We start from the raw sequence: 11,302 nt of genomic DNA on the forward strand, positions 1-11,302 counted from the left end.
TATATTGTAGACAAATTAACGATCCTTCTAGTCCTTACTTGGACGGGACTTACACTAGCATGCACTCAATGCTGGCCCGAGTTGAGCTAAGTAGAATAATTTCATTAAAATATTAAAATATATGATTTTTACCCTAGTTTGCAATTGCACAAAAGTTATGCCAAATTCAGAAGAGTTAATATGACACATTCATAGTGAAGTTGACCTGCGAGCTATAGGGATGCATTGAGTGGAGAATCTCTATAGATGTAGCTACGACGATTCTAAAGTATGGGAGCTACTTCACCTAGTTCCTGAAGTTCACCTACATCCAAATAGGTGCATTTGATGACTTCCCACATAAATTGCCAAGGTATTGAGATGACAAAATGATGTTTGATTGAATTTTGTAGATGGATTGTCGAAGTAAATAAGAGATGTGCAAAGTAACATAAGGTTGGCATTTCCTTTCCCATTTCTGTTGGAGCTTATTCATGTTCTTCCAATTTAAATGCTATTAGTGTTACTAAAACAACAACTAAATATTCTTTTGAAAATTATGAAGCGTTGAGACCACATTTTGACCCTTGTAGTTTTGTACAAAGACAACTTGCAAGTTGGTTTGGCATATCACCATGTTCGTTCATTAGAAGATTATTGGGGAAACTATGTAGATGATTTTGAGATGAGAGAAAGATCATGGTCAAGATTGATTATTGAAAAAATTCAAGAGTATAAGCTCTCCTTTAATATTGAAGGAATAGACAAGGACATATCTGATATATAGACCCTCATTACCTTAAAAAGATCAAAGGAACTCGATTAAAGCCTATTAATTGGGATATTCCAGAGATAGACATCATGGATTTATCATTGATTTGAGGATGGCCCCAATTCTAAAAAGGACTAAGGAATGGGTTGAGCAAAAGAAAGGTGGGAAGAAGACAACCACTTCATCCTAGGTCTCCTCAGCTCCTACACAGAGTCCTCTAGTCATCTTAACTCTGACACTCCTATGTCAAATGTGCCATGCTGTAGGTGGAGATGATGCGCCACCAAAGGAGTAGGGCATCAAGCGAACTTGTGTTTCCACAGCCCTCCCACATATTGATTTAATAGTTGATCATGGAACATAAAAACAAGATGCAAAGCTTCAGGAGGAGCAAGCCCAAGAAGTTCTCTAACAAAAAGACAAAAAAACAAAGCAGGGTGTCCAAGAGCAAGAACAACAAGAAGCTTAGGAAGGGGATACGGAGGTTCTACAGGAAGAAGCTGAAATAGATCAGGTAATACAAGATCTTCCCCCTTCCAGCTCTAGTTCTAGAAAATTGCCAAATTTCCTTTTTCACTCCAGTGGTGAGGAAATTATTCCTTGATTGTGAAATTCTTTAAGTTTGCCTCTAGAGTCCTCACTACCCCATCTTGGTTGGAGGAAACTATAGAGAAGAACAGAAGGGAAGAAGATAGGCAACCTTTCAAGGAAGTTGTCTCACAGTATTTACAGAACCCACCCCCTTCCAAGAAGAAGAAGAAAGTTGAGACACTAGCAAATTTAAGGAAAGATAAAGGAACAAGGCATGCATTTTTTGGAAAGGGCCCAAGACTTGCCGACTGACTTTACTATGACAAGATATAGGCATTCCACACCATGAAATAGATGTGAGAATGTGGATGTTCACTAATCAACAAATTGAAGAAAGGCTAGAAAAAACTAAATTAGACAAAGAAAAACTCAAGGCTATTGTTGGTAAAATCTTTTATTGCCTCAGAAGATCCTAGTACCTATGTCTTCTCAAATAGAGGGTGCTTCAGACAACATCATGGATCCTACGTCAGAGCAAAACTTGGTACTGATTGCACAATTGTAGGCAGATAGGTATCTTAGTAGTAACGAAAATCACGCTGAAATCGCGTGAATCGCTGATTCAACGATCATATTCATGGATGGTGATTTTTTTGGTGTCAGAAATCACCATCGCTGATTTCATTGGGTGAATCGCCCAAATCGCATGTATCGGTGATTCACTAAAAAAATTGCCTAAATCGCCTTAAAAAATTGCCAAAAAATCGGCCGTAGCATGAAAAGTATGGACTTGTAAATTTAGAAAAAATAACTTATTTTTTTAACTTTCTTTTTGACCTATTCTCTTTGTTATAACCCTAAAGGGCTTTCTATTTGTTAAGCATGAGTAGAAGAGAGGAAAAGTGAGAGAGAAGAAGAGAAAAGAAAAGCCATAGGTTTCTAACCGACAAGAAGGACTAGCACCAAAGAGATTAGCAATCCATTTGGGGAGGCCATCAATTGCATTGGGAGTATTAAGGAGCCAATATCAACACTCCTCAACTCATTTGCAAGAGGTAAGTGCTCTTTTTTTTTGCATGTTAGTGTATTATGCATTTTTTGTTAAATTTTTAGTGTATTATGCAATTTTTGTTAAATTTTTATAGTTTTCAAGATTTGATCTTGAATGTTCTTTATTTTTACTAAGTTTCAAACTAGGGTTTGTTGTTTTGTAGCTTTTATTAGCTTCAAACTTTGATATTTTACATAATTTTTTTTATTGCAGCAGCCTTTTCTTTCATTTTTCACAAATTCGCAATGGGTAAGAAAGATGAATGTTGGAAATATAATGAAGAGTTTCCTGGAAGAACCAAATATCAAATAAAATGTATGTTTTGTAAAGAAAAAATAACTTCTGGAGGTATTTATAGATTGAAATACCACATTGCTACTATACCTGGACATGATGTTATAATTTGTACTCACCAAACTCCTGAGGCAAAACACACTTGCTTAATGGCATTAGAAAAAATTGAAAAAGATAAAGTAAATAGGAAAATGCAACTTGAAGGGTTAAGGGGTATTGGCTCCCATGTTCCTGCATCCGCAGTCGCATTCACATCTGCATCTGCATCAACTTCCGCATCCATAGGTTGTGTTGGAGAGGGTTCTTCTAGGCCTCCTTTTTATCCTAGTTCTTTTGTTCATGCTAGTGCTAGTGCTAGTCGGTCACATACTGAGACAGAGTCCCACACCAACCTATTGCAGCCTAGAGTGTGGAAAAAAAATGGATAGTTACTTTGTGCCCCGCACTACTCCTGGTTCCCAACCCACGCTTGAGGGCATGGGTTTGAACAAGGAGATTCATGATGCTGCCAAAAAGGAGATATGCAAATTTTGGTACTTTTGCAACATTCCATTTATTGCAGCCAAGTAATTAATTCTTTTTTCTTTGTTTTCTTTAAAGTTAAAATTGAAAGTAAAAGTAAAACTTTAATTATATCTACTTGTTTTATAATTTGAGTCTTTGACATCTAAATTTTTATTTGTGACAAGGCTCCTTATTGGCAGAACATGATAGATGCAACTGCTATTTGTGGTCTGGGGTTTAAAGCCCCAACTGAGGTTGAGTTGAGTGGATACCTCTTGGATGAGATGGTAGAGGACATGGGGGCTGAGCTCGAGGAGAACCGAAAGGAGTGGATTGCAAAGGGTTGCACGATCATGACTGATGGTTGGACAGATAGGAGGAATAGAACACTCCTCAATTTTCTTGTATTCTGTGGAGGTGATTGATCATTCTACTTTCCTACATACATAATTGTAAATTTTGATTTGTTGAATGCTAATTTGTTGATGATTCATTTAATATTATAATTCGTTGTTTTGTTACTTGTAGGATATACCATGTTTATCAAATCCATTGATGCTTCCACACATGTAAAAAATGCCACATACTTATGTGAGGCTATTGAGGAAGTCATAGCAGAGGTGGGGGAACAAAATGTGATCCAGGTGGTGACGGATAATGCAACAAGTTATGTTGTTGTAGGTAAACTTTTAACTTTTCAAGTTTTGAAAATAAATTTATTTGAATTTTGAAATTTGAATTTCTAATTGACTTAAAATTGTTGTAGGTAAACTTTTGATGGAGAGGCACCCCACCATATTTTGGTCCCCTTGTGCGACACACTACATTGACCTCATGTTGGAGGAAATTGGAAAACTTGAGTTTGTCAAGTCATGTGTGGAAAGGGCAAAAAACATATGCAAGTTCATTTATAATCATTCATTTGTCCTTAGCACAATGAGGAAGTACATAGAAGGCAAGGAGTTAGCTTGCCTAGGTATCACAAGGTTTGCCTCCAATTTCATGACCCTGCAGTCCTTGTTGACATCAAGGGATGAATTGAGGAGCATGTTTGTTGAACAGGATTGGATTTCCTCTTCCTATGCTATGACCACTATAGGGATAGATGTGGCGGATTGCATATTTGATGACGATGAGTTTTGGAAACCCGCTAGAGAAATCCTTAAGGTAAATTTATTACAATTTAACATTTAGTATTTTACTTTTACTTTAAGTTATATTATTTTATATTCAAGTTTTGACTCAATTTTTTTGTTTTACTTTATATGTAGGTCACTAAGCCCCTTGTAACTTTGCTACAAACTGCTGATGGGGAGAAGCCCTGTATGGGCTACATTTATGAGGGCATGGATAGGGCCAAGGAGGCCATCAGAGCCCAATATGCAGGAGTGCAGGAGAGGTATGGCCCTATTTGGGACATCATCGATAGGAGATAGCAGAATTGGCTCCATCGACCCATCCATGCAACAACTTACTATCTGAATTTGGCATTTTGTTTCCATCCTGAGTTCAAGGAGGATGCAGAGGTTCTCATTGGCTTATACACAGTGATTCAAAGGTTGAGTAGCGATGAAGATAGCACTGTTGCGATTGTTGAGCTAGACCAGTTCAACAATAAAGAGGGGCCACTTTTCTTTGGCAGGATGACCATAAATGCTTAGACAACACTACAACTAAATAAAAATTAAATAATATATTCAATGTTCATGAATCTAGATTCTAAACTTAAAGTTGATTATGTAATTTTAGAGTTAACTTGTAATTTGTAAATGAGACTAATTGTTTCTATTTTCCCTTATTTCAGATAGATGGTGGAAAATGTTTGGGGCCACAACCCCAAAACTTCAAAAAATTGCCATCCTTATTCTGAGTCAGCCTAGTAGCGCTTCTGGATGTGTGCGCAGTTGGTCCATGTTTGAGCACATCCATTCGAAGAGGAGAAATAGGTTGACAGTGTAAAAGTTGAATGATCTTGTCTTTGTTCATTACAACCTCCATCTTAAGATCAGATAGATTTTAGGCATTGACTCCTCTTCGATCATTCTAGAGGAGATTGATCCAGAATCAGAGTGGCTCATAGAGGTTGTGGATCTAGTCTTCATTGAGGAAGACCGTACGTGGGTTGAGCAAGTGGCTATAGAGGCTGAGGCAGCTAGAGCACGTTCTTTAGGCATTGATAGATGCACATGTGCACGCACAAGCACATGCCCTAGCAATGTCTGTGAGCCCATCTTACATGTGGGAGATATGGCTCGACAGTCCTCTAGGACCTACATTAGATGCCTTGCTACTAGGTAGATTGGATACTCAGAGGCTGAGGCTGAGGCTACAACCGAGCTTGAGGATGATGTTGAGGATGATGATGACTATGAGTCTAAGGCTTGAGCTGGAGCCTTGTTTTTATATTTTGTTTACAAATATTGATACTGAATCATTGATAGACATATGTTTCAAACTTTCATAGATCTTCATCTTAGATTCTTACATACATTTATGATTTGATGTCTTATGGATCATCTTACATACATTCTATGATTTAAATCATTATGATCATTTGATTTCTATTTACTTCAACTAGCCTACAATTTACATTTTAGATAACATAGTTATGTATGTGATGGATTTTATGTTCCAAACTTCCATGTTTATGTATGTTAAGTTTTAATTTCTATTTGATGATGTTATAGTGTGTTTAAGTTATATTCAACAAAGGGTGCATGTAAAAAGTTTTAAATTGTTAAAATCTTTAAATTTAAAGGGTTTTTTCAAATTTACCGATTCATCGCCAATTCATTGCTGATTCACAATTCAATTCGGCCTTGCTGATTCTGATTTATGTTACTTTGAGTGTTACTCGTGGTTGGATTGAAGATGACAACTATGTGAGACTAGAAACTGAACTATGGTGGTGGTTCATTGAGCTTTACTGTTGAATGGATGAATGCATATATAATGAATGGAATAGATTGATTGTGGATGTCAAACTGTGCTTTGACATCTCTAGTTATAGGGTAATTTGTGAATCACTATTGGTTTCTTTCTTCCACAACATTCATGCTGTTCAATAGATTTATACTCCTTTTATAAGCAAAACTGTGTATGATCTTTATGATTGTGGAGGTGTAAATGCAGAAAATAGAGTGGTGATCTAAATTGTGTTTTTTTTCATGGTTGTGAGTTATCAAGCATAGCAATGAATTTATTTCAGTTTATGATTTCATGTTATATTGTGGATGTGTCATGCCAATGGACATCTATTAGAAGCCTCTCTTGCTCTCAAGTTAAGAGCATGCCCTTTCATATTCTAAAAATACCAAAAATGCATTGAAGATTTGTCATAGGGAGCTATACCTATAAAATTCACAGATTTGTTTTAGTTTTGTTTAACTGTTTGTTGATAGAGAGGTCTTGTGAGGTTTTGAGTCAATAATATAAAAAGGCCAATCTGTTAACTAACAAGACATAATTGCATGTTAAGCCTTTGCATAGATTTTTAAAAACATAATAATATTGATTTGTTGATTTGTTCAAGATAACTCTTCAAGGAATTGTCAAATGCTTGTGAAGCATTACCTTCTTGAAGCTTCTTTAAAACTTCCTAAACTACCCTACAAAAATAGAAATTCACCAGTGTAGAAATTAATGCAATTCTTTTGGTAACTCAATCTACAACACTTGCAATCTCTATTCTAATTATCAGAATTAATATTATGACCAAGTACGACTTGATGTTCAGAGTAAATAGTGTCTGCAGATAGATAATTAGATTTTTTCATACATGAAATCATTTTATGTACATACACAACCTTGCAAGTGAATATATTTGATTCTTACAACAAAATGAAATACCAAATCTGATGCAGTCAAGAGTTTATACAAAGGAGATAGTGTCCCACCTTGCAGCTAGAGTCAACATAGTGGAATTACAATCCTAGATAGCAAAACAACACAAATAACAAGCTAAACCGATATACCATAGAACCAAGAATTTACATCAAATTGACCTGCAAACATGCAGTCTTACATTCCAAGCATGGAGGCTTGATTAATCAAAGAAATCAGATTCTATTTTCTTCCTTCCACTACCTCTTCTGCTCGAACTCAGCTACACTAACAAAGAACATTGACATCACTTATATAGAAGATTGCAAGCTTCAAGTTGGCCAGACCAATCACAAATTCCAAAGATGAAGAAAACATATTGTAGGTTACGACCCAAATCGATAAGAATTCCTCTAGATAAGGTTGATGCCATATGGTTGTACATGGAGGTCCATCATGAATGTATTATCATCGAACAATGTGTCACCAACCATCATGGATCACAAAATGCGATCACAAGATTGAACCACTTAAACTTGATTTTTAAAACATGAAGAATGTAGTGCCTCTCCCATTTGATTTCTATAAGTCATCCTGATGGATGCAACCTAGACGATCTTTCTTTGTGATGTGATTGTGCTACAAATATTTACACCGTTCTTGTAGTATTCTTTTACTATTGTGCTAATGAACGATTTAAATAGATTATTTTAATGAAATAATTAGATGATGCTTTAATTATGCGATTTTGTATAATTGTTGCTTTGGCTATTATATATTGTGCATCTACACTTGATTGTGTTTGTTTATTGTTTAAGACTTATATCCATGGCAGTGGCATATGGAGTTTGTGATCATATCTTTCATGGTAAGCCATTATCATCCTTGTATGAATGATATATCTTTCATTGTTATTTTAATCCTCTAGTAATTGGTAAATGCAGATTCATAATGCATTGTGATTAGACTTGTGAGTGTGCCTGTGCATTTAGGAATCCACAATGGTCGTGGAAGTTATCTAATTATTGTGATTAAATGCCTTAAGGAATTTTTTATATTGATTTAACTTAGTTTAATTATTGACAACTTCATCGTAATTGAATTCCATTTAATTGGAATTGCTCGATTTTGTCTGGGTTGAGAATGAGTTTGATCTAGTAAGCCAAGTATTTTTCTAATTTTATATTGCACTTTTAAAGTGAATACATATCCCAAAAAGTGATTTAGTTTGGACTTCTCACTTTTGAAACAGGATTTTGGAGAGTAAAATCCTAGATCCTCTTAAGGAGGAATTACTATTTTTATCATTGTGGGAGTTGTGGGCATGAGATTGACGCAAGGTTTCTCTCATTGGATTCGGCTCAAGGAGACCTTGATTTGCCAAGACTTTTGGAAGCTTTAGCAGAGCAATTATTTTATTGTGAGCATGTACTCCCTCGCACGGAGAAATGAAGTTTCGCATGAGCATGTACATCTAATGGCGAGATTCGTGCAACTAACTGGGAAAGTTTGCACGAGAGAAAATCCTAACTCGCTCGAGCATTTTGACTCTTTCCTCCATGGCAAATAGTGAGTGTTTGCACAAACTTTGAGGAGGTCTGGAATATGGTTTTGATTATGCTTTTGGTGAAATATCAAAATAGATTAGTTATAAGGTGAATAAAATATATAAAATATATTGTTTAATTATAAGTTGACATATTATAATATTTGCGACAATTCATTTGAGATATGTTCCAGACCTCTTCGAGTTAAGATAAAGATTCTAGGAAATTTTAGGGCTTCAGAAATTCAGACTTAGCCAAATTTCAGGGCTTCAGGATTTTAGATTTAGCCAAATTTTAGGATTCAACATTAGCCAAATTTCAAGATTCAACATTTATCTTTCAACATGGTGTCAAGTAGATGAGTGATTGTAACTTTGAGCCCTCGTCTTGTGTCTGGCCCTTGTTGGTCTTTGCTTGTAATTCTTGATTATGTATGATTAGTGAAAGTGGATTTGTATGTTTACCCATGCTAGGAACTTGTTCTTTGGGGTTTAAAAAGAACATCTCTCCTTGTGTATTCTCATGATTCTTGGGATTTGTAGTTGTAAGTTATGGTTTAGTGCTTAGTGTTTGAAAGACTTTTGCTAGTGTAGGTGAACATGTTAGTTTAGCCATGTTCCCTATTCTTATTGCCTTGTTTGGATGTTTCATTCTTGCACTTGATTACTTTATGTGGTTGTTAGGTAACTTATCTTAAGAAAAAAATTATTTAGTGAATGTTCTATCCTTGTGTTCCAAGGATATTCAGATAGGGCATTACAAGGAACAAACATGACTAGACCGATCTTAAGATGACTTCATTAGTAAAGAACCAACTAGAATGCAAACCTAGACATAGATTAACCATGATTTCTAGCACATATCATAAGGACCACATATAATTATGAGCCAACTAGAACGATTGCAACACAAAATGTAGAGACCGACAAATAAGAACAAAAATAGAAAGGAAATATTTTTGGTTGATACAAGATTTCCAACTACCCAAGGATGCTCCTACATCAAAATCAGAGCTCATAAATTCATATAGGGGATGGGCAACACAAGTTCATGGTATTCATTTATCCCATGTTCTGCTTCATAGAATGCTGTTGAGATGGGTTGATCATAGATTATGGGCTTCCATTTTAAAGCACAACCACTAACAACTTAAGAACTTGACAGAGTATCATGTTTAATGTGCCAATAACTAGTACTATATCCAAATATCTAATGATAGTTTTTCAGAAGTAAATAAAATTTCTTATGACAGGGACTCATGCTATATCAAAGCTCTTTTTATAATAAAGTCACTAAGATGACTTTATTTGTAAATTGTAAGGTTTCCAACAATCCCATACTTGATGAAGGGTAGCTACTCCTTGTGGCCAAAATGTACTCACTCATAGCCATGGGTTAAAACATACATTTGGAAATAATAATAGGGAACAATTTTCTTTATCAATTTGATCTCAAACATCATATTTGCCTCATAGGCATCTAGTCCAGTAACAAGATTTACATTATTCTTCTTGATCTCAATCAATTAACTATACTAATCAAGCCATAGGTTACAATCTTCCCAATCTGACATTACATGGAAACAGGCCTTTACAATAGGCTTACAAATTATGTCCTTTTATGTCTTCTAATCTCTTAACCCACAACTTAGAAATAAGACCTGCCATTATTGTTTCCCATTTATTTCTAGCTATTTTACGGTTTAACCTATAGTGTGCTACATTTTATAAGAAAAAGGAAACATAGACATCATAATAATAGCGAACAATTTTCTTTACCAATCTGATCTCAAAAATCATACTTGCCTCATAGGCATCCAATCTAGTAACAAAGATTTACAGTCTTCTTCTTGATCTCAATTAACCAACTATACTAGTGAAGCCATGGGTTACAATCTTCCAAATCTCACATTACATGGCAACAAGTCTTTACAATAGGCTTACAAATACTATGTTCTTTTATGTCCTCTAATCTCTTAACCCACATCTTAGAAATAAGATTTGCCATTACTTTTCCCATTCATGTGTAGCTATTTTACGGTCTAACCTATAGGGTGTTTCCCTTTAATAGGAATATTAGTTCCAGACATGGACATGTAGCAGCCAACCTAAAATTAGGCTTAGTCCAACATAGGGTGTTGTTAGTCAATTATGTTTCTTAGCCCACAATGGTTAAGCCTGCTAGTGTTGCATGAAAATACTGTTGATGATATTTTCTTAGCTGCTAGCATGCAAGAATATTAAGGTTTGCAACTGCAACATTCAATTATTAACAGTTGTGACTAGGCGAGGAAATAAAGTTTAATAGCCTGTCAGAAAGAGTGTGATCTGCAAAGTGATGAAGAATTGTGAGCAGTCGAAGGATAATTGCTAGTGGCAAGCAACTACACTGTAGGAAGCACCACTTAGCTCTTAAAATTTGAAACTGCCAACCAGGGAATAATATGATTGCCACCCAACCTAAGTGACTATGCTGTAGAGTGTAGACAACTAAACTCAATGACCTTCATATAAGGAATGGTACCCTATGAATTATCTGTCCAGTCAAAAGAGATCAATATTTATGCCTAGCTAGGAAATTGTCAGTGGCATGCAGGAATGAAACAAATACATATCAAAAAGCTAATGCTCAAAATAGAATACTTATCAACCATGACTTTGCAATACCTTTTCCATTTGCAAAAGTAGTTTCTGGTTGATGTCTATATATCAATCTTCAAATGGGGTTGCAATGTGGGGTATGTCAATCAGCTCGATTTCTAAAGACACCTTTATGTCTTGCCACATTCTCTTGTAATGGTGG

The 11,302-nt window shown here is 35.5% G+C and overlaps 1 protein-coding gene across 1 annotated transcript; it reads left to right on the plus strand.

Annotated features, from left to right (window-relative positions):
• The first annotated feature begins 3,663 nt into the window (after window positions 1–3,663).
• On the plus strand, window positions 3,664–4,656 carry LOC149577914 (uncharacterized). The gene is made up of 3 exons (XM_089794429.1): window positions 3,664–3,812; window positions 3,898–4,298; window positions 4,403–4,656. The coding sequence occupies exons 1-3, from the start codon at window positions 3,668–3,670 to the stop codon at window positions 4,565–4,567; spliced, it is 711 nt and encodes a 236-aa protein (XP_089650555.1). The 5' UTR covers window positions 3,664–3,667; the 3' UTR covers window positions 4,568–4,656.
• Window positions 4,657–11,302: the final 6,646 nt, after the last annotated feature.

This window comes from Cupressus sempervirens, chromosome 1 (assembly GCF_028749045.1).
Source record: "Cupressus sempervirens isolate cs-2001-9-10 chromosome 1, ASM2874904v1, whole genome shotgun sequence".
NCBI lineage: Eukaryota > Viridiplantae > Streptophyta > Pinopsida > Cupressales > Cupressaceae > Cupressus > Cupressus sempervirens.

Bases quoted from the DNA above. Each gene is read 5' to 3' on its own strand.
- LOC149577914 (XM_089794429.1), top strand. From the start codon at position 3,668: ATGTTTATCAAATCCATTGATGCTTCCACACATGTAAAAAATGCCACA. The intron at 3,813-3,897 runs GTAAACTTTTAA...AAATTGTTGTAG, and splicing joins AACAAGTTATGTTGTTGTAG to GTAAACTTTTGATGGAGAGG. The intron at 4,299-4,402 runs GTAAATTTATTA...CTTTATATGTAG, and splicing joins CCGCTAGAGAAATCCTTAAG to GTCACTAAGCCCCTTGTAAC.